Consider the following 23,698-nt stretch of genomic DNA (forward strand, 5'->3'; position numbering starts at 1 on the left):
ACTGGGTTGGGAAATATATGGGGAATGAATCTAATTGTTTAGAAACATCGTGCTCAAAGAGCTCAACATTATATAAAAAAACATGTCTTGAGTTATTGAGGTTCATATTCCAACTTGCCCAGTAAAGCACTTGCATTTTTTAGGTGAGTACTGGCTTCTGAGTAAAATAGAGTATTCCAGATAATTTTTTTAAATAAGAAACTAGTTTGGTCAAAGTTTCGAATTTATATTACGATTAATTGGTAACACGTATTTTGACCCTTAAGGCATCATCAGACCTGATCAACAGTTTCTAAAATTTACATTTTTAGAGACTATGATTCTTTAGTACGTATTCTTTTATGTGTTGTCCATTTTTAAGTCTGTGCGCAAACTACTCAGGAACTTTGATGATTTGGACTTTTCGGACTAAATGAACGATCTATCGAACTATCTACACCGATTTCTCTCAAACGCTTAATAAAATTCTTTTAGTTGAATTAGATTTCAAATGGTTGGACAACATCTCGATGGATCGTTAGACTGTAAGATTCAATAAAAAAATCCCTGCTGCCTGAAATAGGAAAGACAACGGATTTCTTGAAATAATTGCCATAAAAAAAACTGCTCAACTGCCTGGAATTGGAAAAAAATTTTACTAGACTGTGGACCCTAAAAATCCGATTAACTCAATGGAATTAAGGCGAAAAATGAAGGAAAAAGCTGACCAAAGGCCATAAAACACTGCTTAGAAAAAGTTGAACCAAAGGGAGAAAAAAGTTTAACTTTTTAGTTTTTCTTCATCCCTATCGCAATACAGCCTGAATTATTTAAAAACAAAGAAAACTGAGTTGAAAGACACAAAAAAAATGCTCTGGAATTAAAAAATTAAAGAAAAAAAGACTGGATTGATATATTCGTATGATCAATGTATCATTTTATAGACACTGTGCACCTGTCCTATTCAATTTGATTATTAATGACAGAGAACATACATATTGCAAGTATCTAAAGTTTACAGATGACATGATACAAGGTTATTACTTCTAAATTTAGTCCAGCCCTTATGCAGCAAAGCTTGGTTAAGTTCTTTCATTGATGCAGTCGTATAAACCTTCACTTTCTTAATGTCTGAAAATGCTCCTTCATTAGTTTTGTTAGAAATTAAAGCCGGATTGAAACGGGGTATATTCTATAAAAATTGAGAACTTGAAAATGTTATGAAAGGATCTGGGAATCTTTAATATGAAATATAATGAAAACTTTGAGCTTTATTCTAAGGTTAACACGTGATTTTTTCAGTTTCATCTTTAATAATTTTATACTGCTCTTTGATAAGGTTTACTATACATATTGATAAATTAGAACAAGTTCAAAGGCATTTCATAGACTGTTACAATTTTAAATAAATATGTTAGTCATTATCTAGATATGTTAGAGTATTTATCTCAGAGAAGAAAAGTTAATGAGGTCTGTTTTCTCTATAAAATGGTTGAATTGACTGCCCAGCTTTATTGGAGCAGTTGGCTCTTAGTGTACCAGCTTATCTATTGAAAAAAAATGTGTGTGAAAAATAAAGCAATTTACCATAACCAGAATATGACTTAAAACTGCCTGCAAAGAAATATGGAAAATTGAACTGTCCAGAAAAAAATCAATGGTCATAACCAGAACTAAAAGTATCTGCAATAAATGTGGGAAATCAATAACTTATTAGAAAAAAAATCAATTATTCATATCCTGTACTTAACTGTACATATTCTGGATCGATATTTATCCCTTTATCCAATTGGACACAAACGCTGCACATTTAAAACAATGTGATGCATTTGTTGGACCAGGATGTACGTTTGTTGTTATCCGACTTTTGAATTTTATATTTAATAGTATTTGTCATTATCTACAAGTATTTAGATTGTTCAAGTCAAATTTTTAATGGAGGGGGTTTGCCCGTTTGTTTATAAATAATCCGGTCCTTATTCAAGGGTTTGTCCCAGCAAATGAATATATGCATCGAATTTTTGAATTTGGCCGAAATTTTATTATTTTCATGGCCTGCACAACTCCTCGACTTTAATCCTATCGAACACAGACATTAGAGGAAAACTGGGAGTGCCCGGAAGAAAATAAAAATTCTACTTACTAAGAGTGATTTAAAATCAATATTGAGTCATTTAAGTCGGATAATTAGACACTTAAGGAGAAACTGTTTTGGTGCCTGTTGTAAAAAATCATATTTCTCTAAAAATATCTGTAGTTTTCCACTTATTTTAAGAATTTTCCTGCCATTTATTAGAGAGTATTTAGAGTATTTTTCCCTTAATTTAATTATTTTTGGTTTAGTCCAGGCCAAAATTGAGGAAAACCAGGAGTGCCTGGAAGAAAAATTTATATTTTTTACTAAGACTGATTTAATGTCAATATTAACATTTAAGTAGGATATTAAGGCTCTCAAGGAAAAGCTATAAGTGCCTGTAAGAAAAAAATGGTATTTTTATAAAAATATCATTTTGATCACATTATTTATCATGGGATACTTAAACTGCTGCTCTATTACAGATAGGAAAACAGTTATTTGGAAAATTGTCGAGTTAAGACTTTGGCGACACAAGAACCAGTTACACTCGTTTATGGAATTAATAAAATTTTATTTTTTTACTATATTATAAATAATACACATACATTTACTTAAATAAAAAACAATGTGATTGTTGAAGGCCAAAAACGAAATCCCCGACACGATTGGTTGAGGGTTTAAATACAAAAAAATTAATTAGTTAAAACAATAATTAACTACCATATAAGTACTTAAAAATCTGATATTAGTCTTCGATTTACTTACACCTAACACAGTATTAAAGCTTAACAAATTAGATTCGTGTTATATAATTATAGCTTCACACTAAATTAACTATATATAATCTAACATTCGTGCGCGTTATATACTAAACGCTATATCCAAAAAAAACACACTTTCTAAGTCACGTTTTATAAGACACTTTTTGTTGTATTTAGGCACATGAACTACATGATCTGGCCGAAAAAGGCACAGATATTTATTTAAAAAAAAAAACACACTTATAATAATTGCCCTCTAAACATAAGTCTTTCATAGTAAATAGCACAGAAAAAACTTAAAGTAGTATGGCAGTTCTTTCAAGAGACTTTCTTGGCAATGTTTTACGGTTTCTGGTGTTGTGTTATTAGTATATACAAATTGAATCAAATAAAAAGGTTTTTTGTGTAAAATCAGTCGGGCGATTGCGATTAACCTTTTCCGGCATAAGTCGGATTCTTAAACGTCGAAGTTGCTTGCTTGTAAATCGGATTTTCACCCTGGAAAAGTGGTACATATGGTGATATAAATATAAATTAAGAAAAACGAGACTTACGGTATCCCACTTGGCCATCATACGTTCTTTTTCGAATTTGGCAAACTCCCTGCGATCGTGAATGGTCGTCAACAGTTTCCACAACAGTAAAATGGCCATTCCGATCAACACAATTGCGGCGATTACTCCGAATACGATACCCAAAACGTATATCTGGAAATAACATTAATAAAGTGTAAAATTGAAGGGGATTTTTTGCACTCACTTTTGGTGAATTATTCTGAGGTCGGTTTGGCACGTAATTTTTGAAAAAATGTTTAAGACAATGCATTTTTATGCACCTGATATTAGCACTTAAAATTTATAAAACCTTATTAAGTTGTCATGTTTGCTTTCACCGGTAGTTGCTCGTAAAAGTTAATTTAAATAAATTTGGTAAGTCGATAACCTACATTTGATAGACATATTTATATAGGGTGTTTCAAAATTTACTACATATATTTTAAGGGCGTATTCCTGAGGTGAAAATAAGACTTTTTTTTCCTATAAACATGGGTCCTAAAATGCACCCCCTTCAAGCTACAGCCATCGTAAGAAGTGTAAAAAAAATCGACTTTTTAAAACTGTGTCTACAGTTTTGCATCAAATTTAATGAAATTTGGAATACCCCCGTTATTTTAGGCGGTCTATTTACTCTTTATCTTAGAAAAGTCGTAAAACTAATTTTAAGGGGTAAACTGAGGAGGTGCACACTTTTGACGGCCAAAATTTTATGTGTACATACATTTTTTTTAATATTAATGGACCCATGTTTATAGGAAAAAAAAAGTCTTATTTTGACCTCAGGAATCCGCCCTTAAAATATATGTAGTGAATTTTGAAACACCCTGTAGAGTTTGTTTATATAATTTTAATATGTAGTAAATAGAGTCCGTCCGATTTTACCACTTTTAACTGAATTTCTACCCTTGACAGTAGTGTATTTCTCTGCTTCTTTTTTTTTATCAGTGAATACAAAAGTGGATCCAATGATGCCTAGTATGGACGAAACACGTGTGAGAGAAAATTGAATATTTTACCTCTGGCGGGCAGGTTCTTTGCTCTTGAGCCTTGATATGTAGTTTCCTCTCGGTATCATAGTAGTAAACGTATGAAAATTGGCAATGATCCTCGTCAGTGTAACGGCAGAGGTATTCGTTGTTTTCCTCACTCGCTGTAATAAATAATTTAAAATCATTCACAAATTTAAAAAAAAAATTAATTATCTTTTAAGATAATTAATTACTGTTCTAACTGAACTAAATAAGATATCTTACTTTATTGAGGATATGGTGATAGTAACCGAGCGAATGTAATCCCTTAATTCAGATAAAATTTCAAAAAAAAAAAAAAAAGTAAACCCCCAACAAAATTTAAACAGCATTCGTGCAAATTCCTAAGGTAACCGAAAACGTATAATCGTCGAACAATCGACCTGTTTTAATCTCCGAGCGATGATAGTCTTATCGTCGGCAAGGAATTTTATCAGCGCAATTTCGCCACTTTAAATTTCCCATTGAAAAAAAAAACAAAATAATATATTATCAGATGATTTACCTATATAGCGCATCGAAATTATTATTTTATTTATTTTACGGGGCCATTAACTCTGAAAATATGGTTATTGTATTATTATAGTGTTGTAAATAACGAAGATTTAAGTTTTAGGGTTATTGTGTGCTGATTTTCGTTTCGGAATTTATAATTTTCTGGTGCAGTTTTAACAGCGGTTCAACCGTGCGTATTATAGGTGTGTTTTATAATAACCACAGGAAGTTAGTACTTATCGAACGTTTTGTAAGTACACATTCTTTGTATTGTATTGTTTGTGTTCTCAATTAGATTAAGCTAAAAAGGCTTTTTTTTAATAAAAAATGTCATTTATACTGCTTTTGAATTAAAGCATAATATTCCATAAAGTCGATGGGTGCTTATGTCTTTTTTATAATGAATTTTAGGTTTAGCCTTTTGTTTGTTTGTTGCTTTATTTCTTTATTTCTAATTAACAATTAAAAAAAATTCACTTATCAAAACATTAAAATATACGACCCTAAAGCATTAAATAATTTTTATTGAGAACCAGTAAGAATAATGCTTTAGGTCCATATGAACGCTATAAGTAATTTGGACAATATCAGGCCTTTTTTAGGTAATATTGTTTAGTAACAAGGTTTGGGTAATGATTCACTTTAAACTGCGATATCTTAAGAACCAGTAAGAATATCCAAATGAAATAAAAAGCATGTTATTCAGAAAAAGCTTCTCTACAAATAATGATTTGGATTCAAATCAATCTAATAGTAATTTGAGCAATATGAGACCTTTTATAGGCAGCAGTGTCCAGTGACAAGGTTTGGGTATGTAACCTGCCGTGCTCAGAAAAAACGCCTTAACTACATTTTTTTTCAAAATTGAGATTTAAGTGCCATTAAAAAGATTAAGGTATTTTCTAACTAAATGAAAAACAAAAACACCTTATCTTGCCTTGGTTTGGGAATAATGGCCATTTAAAAATCCACCTTAAGTGTAAATCTAACGATCATGTTATTTAAGAGTGCCCTATCTACAAATATTAACGAAAAAGACCTCAACTTGTTACAATAACGCCTCAAGTCAACGCTGCATTTAGAACCGTGTAATTTAAAATGCCTGATCTTACGACGCATGCGTAATAATCGTGTATACTCTGCAGTTAAGGCGCATTTGCCTCAAAACATAGTAATAGTTTTGACTACGAACGAGTTTGACTTAATTGAATGTTTGCTAATTTATCAAAAGTTTAAAATAAAGTTGTTGTAAGTGTTGTAACTATTATTAATTTGTGACTTGTTCACCATAAGGAATCAGACAGGTAAATGTTTCATGCTATTAATTTTTTACATAAAACATATTTTTGTCATTGTTGGAGTTAACTAAAGGTGGGTTCATTTACGGCAAATTTAATTTAGCATTTAGTTTAACTTAATTTTAAAGGTTAGACCAATGGTATTAAATAAAGGCATTTATGCAGGTGATCTAATTTAAGAAGTAATTTAAAAGTTAACTAACTCTAACTGCTGGGGAAAAGGGAACTGCTGGTTTTAAAAGCTATAAAATCAGCAGTTCCCTTGGCAGCGGCCATGTGACCAGAATATATTTATTTCATTGGAAGAAATATTAAATCAAATCAAAATAATATGTCTGCATAAACACTTAAAAATTAAATAAAATCAAGTCCTAAATTAGATTAGAGGAAAAATAATATTAAATTTCTGTTAGAACCCACCTTAAAAAATACAACTTTTATATTATCTAAAATCTTTAATTAGTTAATACAGTTTCTATTTTTTTTCTTCTAAAATTTGCTTTTGACCGTAATATTAAAAGATTTTAATAATTGATATCGATATTAAACTTGTAGAATGTCACGTGCCAAGAAAATCTTAGAAATGGCAGTAATTAGGGATGATGCGATTGAACCAGAATATCGCGAACATCAGCTCGATTTCATTGAAAATGTTGAACCTTCGGATATGATTTTTGATGACAGTGATCCACCAATGCCAATTCCTAGTAATAGTATGTCTCCTGCTAGAAATATACTTCAACAAAGAAACCTAAACACCTTGTCCCAACAACCATTATGCAACGATGATAACAATGTTCAGTGCCCAAAAATTATTATTCATGATAATGTCAAATTAAAAAATAGTTATGAAGAAGACACAATTGCTTGTAGCGAAAATCACCATATTTTGACTTTAAAAAATATGGTTGCGTATCCTGACAGCAGATTTGAGTATAATAATTTAAGTTTTAATGATAAAAAATTATGTCCGGAAAGACAGATGAAATGGAAAAAGATATTGAAGTATATAATATAATAGAACAAGAATTTGAAGAATTATTTGCCGACAATGTTGGCCTAGGTGAAAATCAAATAGCTCTTATTGAACCTGCAGTGGGGGTTCATGATTTTACAGTAGTTGATAAGACATTAGGAGAGAACTTGGAAAAGAAGAAAAATATATATCTTACTCTACTGAGTGATGGTCAAAGAGGTGTTATCTTCTAAAGTCATTTAAATACAGATGAATATGACACAGGGGTAATCAAGGGTGAAACTAAAGAGAAAATCATTATAGAGGAAATTGAACATGAAACAGCGCATGATAAAGAATCTATGGCAAATCGCCGTAAAACAAATATTCAGTAAAATTGGACAGCAAAATTGTCAGAATTCAATTTTTTTTAAATTCCTACAGATGTCATACAGTTCATAAAACAGTCTAAAAAAGGGAAAGGCGTCAGGTATTAATGGAATTAAGTCTGACATAATGAAATTAATTAATAATTTTAGATCCATTGCGAAAAAGGACCAGATTGATGTCATTTTCAACCAGATACTCTCTTCTTTCAGATAAACAATAAAATTGAATGGTCAATGTTACATCACTTCTCACTTAGTTACCCATTTTATTGGGTTCTATTAATTAAATAAATAAAACCCTTTTATCCCCGGTTTTTCTGATAAAATTAAAACAATTGCTAAAAAACATAAAGACTATTTTTGAATCCCAAATAAATCACGATATCTGGCTATATATCATACACATATAGACAATTGAAATATTTTTTTATGTATTCCAGGCATTTGAACACGGTTCCAATTTGATTTGTAATTTTTGAAATCATTTTCCTAATTATTCTAGGCATTCAATGCCCTGCTTATTAAAGCAAGTTCTTAAGCGCAGTCAAAATCATGATTTTTTTTTGTTCCAGTCACTTGAAATATTATTTTATTTATAGAAACGTTTTCAATCCTATTTCAACATTTTAAAATCATTTCTTTATTTATTTCAGGGATTTCAAGTCATTTTCAATTAGATTCCAGGCATTTAATGGCCTGCTACTTAAAGCCACTTCTTCGATCCTGCAGTCAAAATTACGATTTATTTCTTCCAGGCACTTAAAATAATCATTTTTTTAATTATTCCAGGTATTTACAGTTATTTTCAATTTTATTCCAGAAAATAAGTGCTGTTTTCAAGAAAATGCTCTTTTACAGTTAACATATTACCTATAAGAGAATTTTAAAGCCATTACTCTGCATATTTCTTGATCTCTCGAAAGCTTTCGGTACTGTAAACCACGGTATTTTGCTTGAAAGCTATTTAAGTAATACAAAACAAGTTTTGACAATAAATGGACTAAAAAGTATCATCAAAAATATAATTTAACCTCAAGGCTCTGTACTTGGACCATTACTATTTATTATAAATGAAAATGCAATAGTACCGACTTGGAATTTGGAAAATATTAAAGATCAATTAAATTAAAAAAAAAAAAATAAACATGACGCAGGATAAACCAGATAGGCAGAGAAACTTTTGACAATTTAATAAACAATGTATAGGATGGTAAAACTGAAGAATGGCAGATCTACGATTGTTTTTTATATAAATGACATGTTAAGCCTAAATCAGTCTCTAACAGACTAAAACACAAAATTATTATTTTTTACATAAAAGTACTTTTACGGTTGATTGTTTATTCATATCTTTAAGAATTGTAGCCTGGATTAGGAAAACCATTATATACCTAGAGACATTTCAGAGACCTTAAGAGCAATTTGATATAACCAGAAGCCTAGAAAATGAAAATAAATTATTTTAACCTATTATTAATGATTCACTATTATTACTTGTTATCTTCTAATTAATACTTAAAGAATTACCAGGAATAATACATTTTCAGTGCTCAATCGGGCAGCACTTCTCTAGGAAACTTTTTGATTAAATTGAACCATACAGTCCCCCTTTTTACTAACTACTACAGCTTTAAAAATCGGTTAGTTTGGTTAAGTATATCCCTATTCTAATAACGTATGTTAAGTGGTACTTATAACAACACCATTTTAGTAATTTTCCACTTGAATCTACGTTAAGTACTGATAAAAAAATAATCGTCTGTTTCAGCTAAATCAAGATGGCCAACTTATTCATACTATAGAATGCTTTAATAGTTTTATGCCACTATGTACTTGAAGCGTCAACTATTGAAAAAGATTAAGGTCAGAAACAAAACGGTGCTACCGCAATAATGCAACAATCATGATCGACGTACCGAACGTAAAAGATAAATATTATATTACTTACGGAATGTTTTACTTATTGGGGATTCTCACTTCGATCCCGAACTATTTTTTTATCACTGCTAGCAGGGTAAGTCTTTTACTCATAAAATTAAATTTCTCTTTAAATAAAAAAAAAAATTATATAATAATTTAGTACTGGATGTACAAACTCAGACCCCTACCGGACCCGAGCGAGGTAATGCCAGGTCCTGGACCCCCAAAAGAGAGAAACGTTTTACAAGCCAGTTTTCCCTCGTGTTACTTTATCACTATACAAATTTCCCTGGTGGTTTTTATCTTTTTGACTGCGACTTGCTCGAAGAAACTGCCGCCGCCCGATAAAAGGATTTCGGCCGCCCTATGGTGCTCTTTGGTGTTTTATGTCGTTAATTTGATATTTTGCCAACTGGTCACCGATAAGTGTAAGTATAACAGTTAATTTCAGTAAATAATATCTTATATAACCTGTCTAGGGTATCATAGGACCAATGCAAGTTCTTAAATATGATAGTGTTATGGACAAAACTCTGTACTGCATATTTTTTTTAAATAAATATTTATTCAGATCAGATTACAACAAATCTGGCACAGACATTAAATTATACTAACATAATTTTTTTCCTTGCTCAGCTGTCCCTGTTTAACCAGAGGTTTTTAGGTTAGGATACATAACCTTTTCATTTTGTTATGTCATAAATAATAGTCCGGCAAGACTAACCGGATTACAGGGACTATTTCTAGGAAGTTGAGTTTGTTCGACAGTTTTGATTTTAAAGTTTTGAACAACAAGAACAACTTCCTAGGTCTGATAGGTTCCAGAAGCCCTGGTAAATTAAATGATAAAAAAAGGACCTCAGGCCGGCTTCGTGGGTTCAATGTATTGGTCAGTTGTCTCATTCACACTCACTCACTCATGACGTTTTGAAAGAAAAATTTATAACAAGGTAATTTTTAAATATTTTAACCAAATGAATAAAAGTTTAGATTCTCCAGATCCCGTCTAAAGCGTAATTAATCCTGCAACAATTTGTCTTTTCAAACGCTGTATTTGATATAGAATTCATTGTTTTTGTGCACTGGTAAACCCGAGAATCCTAACGCTTTTTTTGTACATGCGTAGTTACCTCTAAGTCTTTCGTTTGTTCTTATATCATAGCTGTGACAGTCCTGACAAGGATAAGTTTTGTTTTTATAAACTGTTTCTAGTTTTATACATTAGTTTAAATTATTCAAAGTATTTATGTTGTTTATTTAAAAAAAAAAATAGAATTCTATGTAAAAGGCTTTCACTTTATTAAATTTAGTTTTTACTGCTTAGGTTTTCAACACTTGTAAGTCCTTTTCACTGGTATTTCCATAACATGAAATCAGTTACTTTAGATGTAGTTCTATAAAACATATTTTGAGTTTTAATTTAACATATACATAACAATAAACCTTAGGTTTGTTCTCACAGCAGTAAGAAACAAGTTTTCGACAAATAAACATGCGCAATAGACTAAAATGCGTTCGCACAGGAACTTCTGATCGGTTTCAAATCAAAAGTTTGATGTTCTTACACAAATTTCTGATCGTCATCTGATAGTCAGACTTGTTTTCGGATTTATTTCAAGCAAAGTGTCAGAGAATTCGTGTAACGCTGATCTTCGGAATATGAACATAACCTCTAAATTGTTATTTGTAGGGGAGAAGGGGGCACGTTGTTACAAAATTCATTCCCGTAACTTATTTTTTCAATAGTGTATCTTTCAGACGAAGCTTATTACTTAGTTGAGTTAGTATACATATTTGCTCGTATGATATCAATAATAAAATATTAAAAACATATCAAATGGGTTTGTAATTATGATTTTAATTTATTTTGCAAATTGTAAGAACTTGCCCCTCCCCGGGGTAAATTGTTACAGTCAATGGGGTAAGATGTTACAGGACAAACTAAGGTAAACGAATAAATGACGTGGAATTAACATTTAATGTCAAGGAACATTTCAAAAAACAGTTAGACAAAAGAAATAAAAGTGATGCTCAAAATACAGGGTGTCCATTTATAAACTGACACATTTTAACTGCTTATAAGTCGAGAACGAAAAATGACAACAATGTGCGGTTTTCACAGAACTTCATCAATATTTTTAAAGTTTTTTTTGACAGTATTGCCAAGTTTCAAAATTTACCTGAAATAGGAGGACAAAAAATGATGATTTTCAAAGGCCGATTTCTCAAAAATTTTAAATGTAACACCCTGTACTTTTTAATTTCACATTAAAGCCTGTTAAATCCCCTTTCCGAAAATGTATAAATTGTCTTAAATTCATTATTTTTTTTTATAATTAAGTTTAAACCCTACAAAATTCAAACTTTCCAAAAAATAGAAAATCGCGCTCTTGAAAAAAGATATTTAATGTGCAAAACACTACTAGATCTTTTTAGAAATGAGCCGGATACCAATTTAATAATGTCTGATGAGGCCACATTTCAGTGGTCGAGTAAATAAGTATAACAAATTTGAAAGAGATTCTCCTAAGCTGAACGTTTGGTGTGCAGTATCGAAATTTAAAATTTATTGGCCATTTTTTTTCAAGAAGCAACAGTGAATGGAAACAATTACACTGATATGTTGGAAACATTTTTTTATCCTCTTGGAATTTTAGACACGGTCTACTTCCAGCGAGACGGTGCACCACCACACTTCTCCAGGGTCGCAAGGGATTTCTTAGATATTACTTTTGGAAACAGATAGGGCGAGGAGGTCCAATCGAGTGGGCACCTTATTCTCCCAATCTAACCATTCCAGATTCTTGTATATGGGGATATGTAAAAGACGTTGCTACAATCCAACCCCAAGAAATTTGGATGAACTGCGCAACAACATAGTTAACGTTTTTAACCAAATTACACCGCGAATGCTACAAAACGCCTTCGGTAACTTATTTCTCCGTCTACATTTGTGTTCCGAGCAAAATGGGGGTCATATTCAGCAGCTAATTTATTAGTTATAAATTAAAATTAATTTCTTTAATTGTTTGTTGTTAAAATTGTTATAAATAGTTATAATTTAATACATAGAATAAATACTTTTTATAGACATGGCATAAGCGCAAATTATTTAATTATGATCATGCTAAAGCGATACATAGGCAATTCCCAGAAAATGTTCATCAATCGACAATCACCGAATATGTATTCTAGGAAAATTTTCAAAAAGCTGTCATATACTAAAATTAGCTCTGTAAAAAAAATAATGAATTTAAGACAATTTATAAATTTTCGGAAAGGGGATTTAACAGGCTTTAATGTGAAATTAAAAAGTACAGGGTGTTACATTTAAAATTTTTGAGAAATCGGCCTTTGAAAATCTTAAATTTTTTCCTCCTATTTCAGGTCAATTTTGAAACTTGGCAATACTGTCAAAAAAAACTTTAAAAATATTGATGAGGTTCTGTGAAAACCGCACATTGTTGTCATTTTTCGTTCTCGACTTATAAGCAGTTTAAAATGTGTCAGTTTATAAATGGACACCCTGTATAATAAAATCAAACAGCTTAAACTAGTCCGTATCGGAGCAACAGTGAATACAAACATAAAAATCATTATCGTCGCCACAAGCAACATGTGCCCATCTTTTACAAGCAGTGCATTGGATCCACTGTTCGTTTCTCGATTCGGAAAATGGAACAAATTTGCTTTCGAAATTCGAAAAATGGAGCTTGTAGAAGGCTGTGGAGATGGCGTCCTGTGTTTTTCGATTTGAGTTTCTGCAGTTGTTGTAGGTTCCAATTCCACTGTTGTGTTAATAATTTCCGGAAATGGCCTGTTTGTTATTTCTGCTGGCAAGAATTCATCATCTTGAAATACGTATCTGTTGTAGGGGCAAATTCCAGTTACATTAAACCCCTTCTGTATGTTGTGAAGTGAAACACCAAGGGAAAAAGAATCTTTTAAAACGGTAGGTTAAAATAATAATATAGATGCTCATGACTTTACCTGGGTAGGTAATATCTTTTAAGTGGGCCAAACACAGTCCTATCAAGGGGCTGAAGCTTATGGGATGTATGTGGCGGGAAACTGACAATCGGACAAACCGGACGAAATGTTTCATAAACAATAAAAAATTTTCGCAAGTCATCCATCCGGAGGAATGTGATGCGCCAACGCAACCTGGGGGCCCATTTGCTACCATAATATCCTTGAATTTCTTCCGTGGGAATATTAAAAACGGAGGAACAAAGTTGCCATTTGCGTTGACTGCTAATGCCATGGTTACAAGTTGACCTCTTTCCCCAGAAGTGATGGCCCCTACTTGCCTAGTTCCTTTTTTTTCTATGATTTTTGTAGGCCTTTGGACACTAGTAAGTCCAGTCTCGTCCATATTATAGACATGAATTGAAGTTGGAATTTATATTTATCGTAAACTTGGCCAAGGTTATTGAAAAATTGTAATACATTATGGCGATTAAAGGCAGGCCTATGCTAGTAGCCTCAGGTGTCCTGACTCACAAGGTCTGGTGCCTTTTTAAAAACCCAAATAGCCAGTCCTTTGACGCTATATTCTTTTCCTTCCAGTTATCGGGAATAGATATATTATTTGCCGTTGCAAACTGGAAAACAAGCTTCCGTAAATCAGATGTAGTGAGCCCATAATAAATTTTAGCAGAACGCTCGGTGTATTCCGCAAGTTCTTCTTCCTCTGCATCGTTGAATATTTTTCTGTGTTTAGCGTAACCGACTAAGCGTTTATTAGTGTCGGTATTAATGGTAGTTACCGCAGACTTTCTCTTAATATAACGATGTCAAGTAATAAAATTTACTGCATATCAACTTGCCCCTTGTATACTCCTTGATATTCGTTTTGAAAATTGTATTTTAAATTGTTGTATTAGTCTAAAAATAAACATTAAGGAAATAGTGATTTTGAATCGTCGGAAGAATCTGATCAGAATTTTGTTGATTCCGACACAGACTTTTAAAAAAAGATTTAATTGAAGAACAGATAAAGCCCAAAAATCAAAACTATTTTGATAAAACTGTGTCCCAATTTAATAGAATAGAATTTCTCGACTATTTTAGAGTAAGTCTTGAAGTAGCAAATAATCACACAACCTTAAACTCTATTAATAATCTTATCCGTGGCATCTTATCCGGCCTAATACATCGCTAGACCTTGAAACAGTTGTTTTTCTGTTTAATTTTTGTATTGAGAATAATTATATCCAACACAAGGACAACTACAAGATCAGTGTATTTCTGAACTATCTTTTAATGTACCTTTTTTCTGTAGGTACGTTGATGACATAATCACGGCAATTCCAAATAAAAAAGAAAACGAAATTCTATCAGTCTTCAATAGTTTCCATCCACGTTTACAATTCACTATCGAACAAGAAATTAACTGTAGTCTTCCATTTTTGGATGTTAAAGTCATAAGATCCACAGATGGTACCATAAAAACAGATTGGTATAAAAAACCAACTTTTTCAGAACGCATTTTAAATTATTTTTCAGAACATCCTATGACACATAAAATAAATGTAATAAAAAACCTAAAACATCGGTGCTTGAGACTTTCTAGTCCAGAATATCATAAAAAAAAACCTTCATTATGTTCAGACAATTTTAAAGAAAAACAACTACCCCCTATCAATTATTAAAAAAATAATTAACGACACCGAGAACATTACTCAAAATATTACACGAAACAATGAAAATAATCAATTGGCTTATTTCAAGATTCCTTACATTAACACACTTTCTCATAAAATTAAAAAGACCATACAATCAAAATCTGACGTAATTAAAATCTCAGAAAAAAATGAAAACTCGGTAAGAAAACATTTCTTTACGAAGCTTAAAACTAAAGACGCCTTTGATTTACATTCTAACATTATTTATAAAATACCTTGCTCTGCGTGTGATGTGTGTTACATTGGTCAGACGGGTAGATATTTGAGGCAGCGCCTATACGAACATGAGTATGATTGTAGGAATTTAGCCCTTAAAAAAAAACCCTACTGCTTTAGCTGAGCACAAAATGAATACAGGACACAATTTTAATTTTGGCAAGACTACAATTATGGGCCAACAGCAGCTTTTTAAAAAGAGACTTCTAGCCGAAATGATAAACATAAAAAAACATAATAACGCGGTAAATAAAAGAACGGATATAGGCAATCTAAGTTCTTCTTATTTTAATCTAATAGATCAAATCAAAATGTAAACTTTTGGGACTGTTTTGGTTCTTATCGCTAAAAAGAATGCGTCTATTGTGTTCTCGCATACCCGGTTTTTCTGGCTAGATGCTAAATTATTATTGTACACCCTAGAATCAATTTTAAAGCAACTGTCTGTGATACAACCCATCATTTTAAACCGTTTTTGTTAAAAAAATTTATATATTCTATGTTACCTGTGTGTCCTGTAAACATGATTTTTTATGACAAGCAAAATCACACTGTTATGTAAGCAATTTTATCATTTTTTTTTTATGTATCTTTTTAATTCAATTCTAAGATTTTGTTGTTTTTTTGTTTTTCTTTTTTTTTTCTTTTTTGGTGGTATTAACATAACCCCAAAAAGTTAAATATTGTTTATATATAATAATCCTTTTTTATTGTGTCTTTTTTGTTACCTTAGGGCCCTGATGAAGCAATAAAATTATTGCGAAACGTTGGCCAGAACATAAAGTGACGTTGTTTTTATTCCTTCGATCCCATCCCACAACTAAACTCAAGATTTCTATTAATAATATACAGCTATTTCAAGGTTGCAGTATAATTTTGTTTTGTTTATGTTTGATTTATTTACCCACTTCCCACTGGCATAAAAAAGTGAGGTTATTTTTCTTCTCCACTTAACCCGTATTTGATGTTCGCACAGATGTTTTCAAATCGATCAGAAGTTGTAATATTTTACGCATGCTTATCAAAAATGGTTTGGAAACAGTTTCAAACTTGTAAGAAATTTGCAGGGAGAACAAACCTCTTATTGCACCAATAGACTTGTTGCAATAGACAATAAACTTGGTGCAATTTTTTCTATAATACTGTTCACTTGTACACTTTATATTAAATTGTCTGTAATGATAAGTCTAAGATGTTTGTATTCATTTACTTTTTTTAATACTACCATTTATTTTTATTATAGAATTTATTTGTTCTTTACCAACTTGCTTTACAACTATATAAACTGCATTTCCAATATTTAAGCTTTGTTTATTGTAACACAGGCAACAATAACACTTTTTTAGCGGTTTTCTATTTTAGTAACTCCCGAATAGAGTATGTTCGATAGAGTTCATGATATACACTTCAAAATTCCCTTTTTTCTTACATTTTTTTAATAACAAATTAATGCCAGTTATTATCTAGCTATTTTTATCCAGGATTTTCCTAAAGGGGCTTAACAAAGAAATTGGTCCAATAGTTGTTTACGTTGTCTTAAAATATAGTACCTATTTACCAGTCACTATTTTTTAACTTTAATTCTTCTAAAGATTGGCCACTAGTTAGGACATTTTTAACATTTTTTTATATTTAAATATTTTTTAACACTTATTCTTTGTTAATGTTACAAATTGAAATTTATGCAAAAAAAGGTTTTTTTAAAGTCACTTTGTACACCGGGAAAAGAAGTATGTTTTATTCAACATAGTATTTATGTATGCATATATACAAACCTTCTTAATCTCTAATATAAAAATAGTAAAAAGAAATAAATACACAAAAATATATAAATTAAATAAAAGTTAGAACATAATGAATATATGTATATTTTTGTCTGTTTCATATTTCGTCTAAGTGGAGTAAATGTTGCTATATCGGTATTAATAAATAAAGTTAATTATTATTATATTGAGTCTAAAATTTATCAGCAGTCTCATATTTAAGAACTTTGTTAATGTTTCTGCTGCCTTAAAAATTTCAAATAATTTTTTTTTGTAGTTCAGCTCGCCTTTTTCTTCCTGGTGCTACTGATTGTATGCTGTCTAGGAGGTAAGTTCCTTACTGACCCATTCATTCCCCGTACTAATCACATAAGCGATTTTTAGTATGCGGGGCCGTAATTTTAATAAGCCTTTTCGAAATGATACGAAAATTCCCCTCGCAATACTACGCGGCCATATTAACGGGGCAGCCGTTAAGTGCGGCCATATCAGCGGTGATACAAATCCTCACAATTATATATACCGACAATCCAATATCGCAGGGCACCATTTTTTTCACCATAGGTAAAAACCGCTTTGCTGCAATCCTCAACGGGTTAAAAATATTTTTTTAGGTTCTTTATTGGTGTTGTGCACCATAGCGGTCTATTGGTTCTCGAAACGAAACTCCCAATATTTCATCTATAATACCGGGAACGATATAAGCGTTGATGTTCAGCAACCGCGCGAACGCAAACATTTAGTTTTGCACATTTGGAGGGTGGTAAAATCGTCGCCGGCGCAGGTTAAAGTTTGCTTGGGAGCGTTGGTTTTGGTGGTGATGGTCTCTTCTACCGTTTATCCAGGTTTTATGTCGTTAGTTGTCGCACAGGAGAGCACTGGAAGGACCGATAACGAATGGGCAGGTAGGAATTTACATTCAAATCCCATTTACAATATTTTTTTGCAAGTAGAGGAAAAGTACACATGAACATCTATAATAAAATAAATGCAGTTACGCGTGTTTCTTAAAGTCTTAAATACACAATTTAAGACCTGGGGTCTGATGATGCTTTTTTACGGGAGAAACACGTGTAAACAAATTTATTTTATTATGTAGGTTTCAGACCTTGAGAAAAATGTATAGTGTAACTAAGAAACGCTCTTTTCTTGAATGAATCTCTGTTAAGAAAATTTTTATTATTTCATGAAAATGTTCTCAGAAATCCTAGTAAAAATTTGCTTAGGAAATTATTAAAAAAGTGACCTAACCAAACCTGCTTTTCCTGCCAAGATTTTGAGCTCAGATGAACGCTTTTTTGTTCAAATCGCTCCTCAAGAAGTCGAGTATTATCCTGATATTAAATAAAATATGGAAATATTTTAAATTCATTATATTATAGTTTTTGAGATACAAATGATCTTCTTATATGAAATTCGTGAGTAAGAAGTGACCTTTCTATAAATGCAACTGTTAAAAATATTCCATTTACTTAATGAAAATATTCTCAAGAATAGTGAACATTTCCAGGGAACAATAGAAAAAGAAATGCCTAAACTAAACATGTTCTGACTACCTAAATTTTGAACTCAAAAACGCGTTTTTACCATCAAATCCATCCTCAGGAAATTTTCTATGTTGATATTAAAAAAAAATGAAAATACTTTAATTGAGTCTTAAATTATGCCCAAAAATATGATAAATATTTAAATTCCATGACGTGGCTATAAAATATCCTGGGGATATTAGAAAAAAGAAGTGCCCAAACTAAACCTGCTCTAGTTACATACATTTTAAATTCAGAAACGCGTTTTTACCCTAAAACTCATCCTCAAGAAATCTTCTATGATAATATTAAAAAAATATGGAAATATTTGAAATGGATCTTAAGTTATGTCCAAAAATAAAATGATATTCAAATTCCGTAACCTGGTTTATACAATTGATTCTAATTGAAAAAAGGTTTTGAGCTACAAAATATCTGCTTATATAAAATTCATGACTAAGAAATAATCTTTCTTTTAATAGAACTTTGTTAAGAAAATTCTCATTGTTCGAGGCAAATATTCTCAAGAACAGTGAAAATTTTCTGGGAACATTAGAAAAAAAAATGCTTAATCAAACCTGCTCTAACTACCTAAATTTTGATCTGAGAAACGCCTTTTTACTCTCAAATCCATCCTCAGGAAGTTTTCTGTATTGATTACATATAGAAATATATCAATAGATCTTAAGTTATGCCAAAAAATATTGTTCAAATTCTCTCACCCTGTACAAATTTCTACTCGTTTCCTCTAAATTATAATAATTGGAATTAAATATTTATGGCCCCGCGGCTCTTCACAAACGACATACGTTTAATCCTATTGGTCGGTTTCGAGGAAAAAAAAAACGCCGAAAATAAGATTGGGTCTGTCTGGTCGTCAATTCGGGAGAGAGTGGCCGTCAAGATTTTAATAGGGCAAGTCATGTAAATAAGCAAGGCGCGCTCTCCTCTAAATCTCCCCTTTATGTGAAAGAATCTCTCTCTAAAAATCTCTCTTTAAGTAAAATAACTCCCTATCGATCTCTAAAGCCCTATTTCACTAAATTAAATAAGTAGTGACCTAAAACGTTTATGGGTGTAAACTTTAAGAATTTATATAATTATATAAATTCTTAAAGTCAATATATAAATTCTTAATATAAATTCTTAAATTATATAAAAAAGACAATAAAAGTAGCTCCCTTCTTAAAAAAAATAAAATCGGCTTAGAACCAGATGAAACCTTTACCAAATCATTAATTAGGTTATTGTACATACGAAAGACACTACATTTACGACTTTTTTTAGTGGTACCGAGTTTTATAAAATGGAGAATATTGCAAAAGGCAGGAATTTAAAAAAAGTGCTTTTTAACCTTAACCTTTTAATATCTCTGGAACTTTTTAACATATTCAAAAGACCTTTTTTTTGTTTTAATGAGAATACATAAGCGCTGAAAACTGCGAGAAAATAAATCCAAAAAACGTTTCTTTTTATTAATATAACATTTAAAAATCATTAAAATTATATTTTCTGCAATGAATTTTTGAGCAAGCGAGAAACTTTTTTATTTGAAAACATTTTTCCATACAATCTGCGAATAAAAGGTAGACAAAACTGTTACGAAGTTTTTAAAAGTAACTGCAATCGGATATATTAGCTAGATTGCGAGAAATCCACCTGCGAAGTTGTGCCAGATTAGCGACGGCCAGAACAGTCACCGACGTTCGCGGGAGACGCGTGACTAATCATATCATAACCCCTAAAGCTAACGCTTTTGATTTTTGTGCGTTAAAACACGTTCTTATTGCGTTGTCCTTCGTCAATGTTTTATGAAGATGGTTCGATGCGAAAAACTGCCAAGTCTGAATTATGCAAGAGATTAGAGCCAATTGCAGATACAATAGTTTCTCCAAATAGTATAGAATCATATATTATTGATGGTATGGTTATAATCCAAGAACTGAAACCAACTTCCTCTTTGACTTTTAACGGTTTAGCACAAATATTCTTAAATCGAATGCTAAGTTGCGGACGGAAACACAATGCTAAGAGAATAACAGTTGTTTTTGACACTTACACATGTAATTCATTAAAATCTGCTGAGAGATTCAGACGTGGTGATTCATCTAATACAACAGAATACAAAATTTTTGGGTCTCGAAAAGTTCCAATTTTTAATGATTTTCTCAAATCATCCAACAATAAGAAGGCCTTAGAAATTAGTTTTTACTGTAAATTATCTTTTGGAATTTGCAGCAAAATCTCTAAATAAGAATGAAACTTTAATAGTAGCAGGAGGGTCTAAAAATTCCGAAAATGTCTATATTATAACCACCGATAAAGAGCCACAAATTTGGGAAGAATACAAAAGTAATCAGGAAGAAGCAGATACTCGAATTATTCTTCACGTCCTGGCAGAGCGAGAGCATATTAATTCTATTCTTGTCAAATCTGTGGATACCGACGTATTACTTTTACTTTTACACCATTTCATTATTACAAAACAAATAAAGAACTGTAAATTACTTATGGAATTAAGAGCATTCAAAAAATCAACGCTTCTTAGCAATTAAGGATGTAGTTCAAAAATTAGGAAAAGCAGTTTTAAGAAACATTTTGGCAGTTCATTGCCTCACGGGATGCGACACAACTAGTTCGTTTTTCAAAATTGGTAAAAAAACAGCCTTTGATGTACTAATAAAAAATATCGATAGGCTAAAAGAACTATATGATCTGCCATTTGTATCGGATACAGAAGCAGTTAAACGGAGTACACAATTTATTTTACCTCTATATAGAAACAAAGACAATGATATTTCTACCCTAAATGCACTACGATTGCATTTAACTACAAATGCAAATAAATTTGCCGTGGAACTGCCACCAACTGACGATGCATTCAAACAGCATAAAAAGGTAAAACATAAAAAAAAATCATATTTTACAGATTACAGTTTAGATAATAACAAAAAAAGAAAATTTGGACACTTATGGCTTTTCTTATTTTAGGTGCATATATCAACTAAACATTTGGTATAACAGTCACATACCATATATGAATTTTGAAGACCCAAGAAAATATAGATGGACAAATGATATAGAGTCTAATATATGGACTCCAATATTTGCGACACAGGATCCCGTCCCAAAGGAACTACGGAAAATTTTAGTTCTTCGATGTTCCGATGGAAACTGCAATACTTATTTTGTAGCAACAAAGACATTATAGACAGACCAGATTCATTGGAATCACAAAATGATGATGACTATTAAAAATTAAAGTTCGTTTAATTAAAATATTCAAATAAATAATTTTTTTAAGTTTACTTAAAAATTTTCAAAGCTATTATTATTCACCAACTTCGATCTATAAATTATTCGTAGATGGTTAATAAATGGCGGCAGTTGGAAGTACGTTCGGTCGGCAACGGTATAGAGCGCGGCAATTTTCACCTACGCGTTACTAAATTCATATTTCAAAAACTATTTCGGATAGAAACCTGTGGCTTTTTTTAAAAACTTTCTTATAGTTTTTCCTACATTTCATTCGTAGCATGTATGGCAAAATTCATCATAATAAAAAAGTTTACCGCTTGCTGAAAAATTCAATACCAACAATATAAATTTTATAATTTTCATGTTTTTTATTAACAAGAATTGAAGTTTTCTGCAATTATTTTACTGCAGTTGTTAGCGCTTATATATGCCCTTTAAGCAAAAAAAAAGAAAATTTGGCTATATGCATTAGTTTCGGAGATATTGGCAGTTTAATGTATAATGGTAACATTTTTGAATTAAACCATTTTTTTTATATTTACATATAATTATAAAAACCTCTATCTATTATGTTGGGAAAGGAATTAGAGCCCCTAACAAATATCATGATATTCAATTTCCGTGACTTGAATGATAAAACTGCCTCTATATGAAGTGATGATCTTTTATATGAAGTTCATGAGTAAGAAGGGATCATTCTTTTAATGTAACTTTTTCACGAATATTCTCAAGAATAGTAAAAATATCCTGGAAACATTAGAAAAAAAGTGTCCAAACTAAACCTGCTCTAACTACCTACATTTTGAATTCAGAAACGTGTTTTTACTCTCAAATCCATCCTCAAGAAATATTCTATGTTAATATTAAAAAAATATGAAACTATTTTAAATGGGTCATGCCCACAAATACATGATATTCAGATTCCGTGACTCAGAAAGTTTTTGAGGTAGAAGTAACGTTCTTACTTGAAATTATCGGAAAAGAAATGCCTTTAAGAATATTTTAATTACTCCCAAAATTAATAGAAAATTGCTAAGAAAACTAAGAGAAATAATCGAACTTTTTCAATATTGTTTTTTTTTTTTCTATTTTAGAGATATACTTTGTACCAGTAATCACCTTTTTAGTAGGAAGCCTTTTCGACTTGATAGGAAGACTTTTAGCAGCAAAGCTTCAAAGGGTAAGACTCTTAAATTCATTGAATCCTAACAAGTTTTAACATACCCGACCTTTTTAGCCAAAAAACTTGATGGTCATCACTTTGATAGCAGTGGCTCGATTCGCCTTTATACCTTTAATGATTTTATGTAACGCCCAACCGAGAATGCGCATTCCGGTGGTGTTTTACGATCTGCCTTACGTCATTTTCACCATAGCGTTTGCCTTCTCTAACGGACACATGATCAATTTATGCGTCTTACTCGTATCGGAAAAGTAAGTTCTATTAATCGTAAATAGTATTTTGCAATCAATAGGGAGTTTAGTTAGTTAGGAATTAAGGAAAGTTTTTACATTAAAAAAATATCGTTTTTAGGGCCGAATCCGTAGAGGAAAAACGCGATATAACGATAGTGGCTGTGATATTGGCGGTGCTTGCCGCAGCGCTGAGTTCCTTCTTCAGTTTAATACTTGTATATTCTTTGTAGCTGAGAAATCTCAACGAGTAAGCAGAGAGACTATATATATTTTTTTTTAATTCTGGTAAAAGCTTTAACTGTTCAGTATTACTCCCTAATAATAGTAAGAATAAACGCCAATGATTTGGTTAATTAATTTTTTTTGTGTTTTT

General features: G+C 31.3%; 2 protein-coding genes across 3 annotated transcripts in view; one reads left to right on the forward strand and one right to left on the reverse strand.

Annotated features, from left to right (window-relative positions):
- Positions 1-2,606: 2,606 nt before the first annotated feature.
- The window catches only part of LOC126741869 (integrin beta-PS), a 49,811-nt gene continuing 28,719 nt past the window's right edge, over positions 2,607-23,698 (reverse strand). For both annotated transcript variants that reach the window (XM_050448318.1, XM_050448319.1), the window contains exons 12-14: positions 4,391-4,524; positions 3,372-3,524; positions 2,607-3,315 (exon numbers count right to left, since the gene is read on the reverse strand). In XM_050448318.1, coding sequence (XP_050304275.1) covers positions 3,247-3,315; positions 3,372-3,524; positions 4,391-4,524 — 356 coding nt within the window. In that variant the 3' untranslated portion in view covers positions 2,607-3,246. The remainder of the gene's footprint in view (positions 3,316-3,371; positions 3,525-4,390; positions 4,525-23,698) is intronic.
- On the forward strand, positions 4,879-23,683 carry LOC126741870 (equilibrative nucleoside transporter 1-like). The gene is made up of 9 exons (XM_050448320.1): positions 4,879-5,147; positions 9,308-9,553; positions 9,620-9,887; positions 17,403-17,453; positions 17,510-17,689; positions 17,740-18,030; positions 23,004-23,089; positions 23,147-23,343; positions 23,444-23,683. The coding sequence occupies exons 2-9, from the start codon at positions 9,443-9,445 to the stop codon at positions 23,553-23,555; spliced, it is 1,296 nt and encodes a 431-aa protein (XP_050304277.1). The 5' UTR covers positions 4,879-5,147; positions 9,308-9,442; the 3' UTR covers positions 23,556-23,683.

The sequence above is a fragment of the Anthonomus grandis genome, chromosome 11, assembly GCF_022605725.1.
Source record: "Anthonomus grandis grandis chromosome 11, icAntGran1.3, whole genome shotgun sequence".
NCBI lineage: Eukaryota > Metazoa > Arthropoda > Insecta > Coleoptera > Curculionidae > Anthonomus > Anthonomus grandis.

Bases quoted from the DNA above. Each gene is read 5' to 3' on its own strand.
- LOC126741870 (XM_050448320.1), top strand. From the start codon at position 9,443: ATGATCGACGTACCGAACGTAAAAGATAAATATTATATTACTTACGGA. The intron at 9,888-17,402 runs GTAAGTATAACA...TTTTTTTTGTAG, and splicing joins CCAACTGGTCACCGATAAGT to TTCAGCTCGCCTTTTTCTTC. The intron at 17,690-17,739 runs GTAAAAACCGCT...ATATTTTTTTAG, and splicing joins CACCATTTTTTTCACCATAG to GTTCTTTATTGGTGTTGTGC.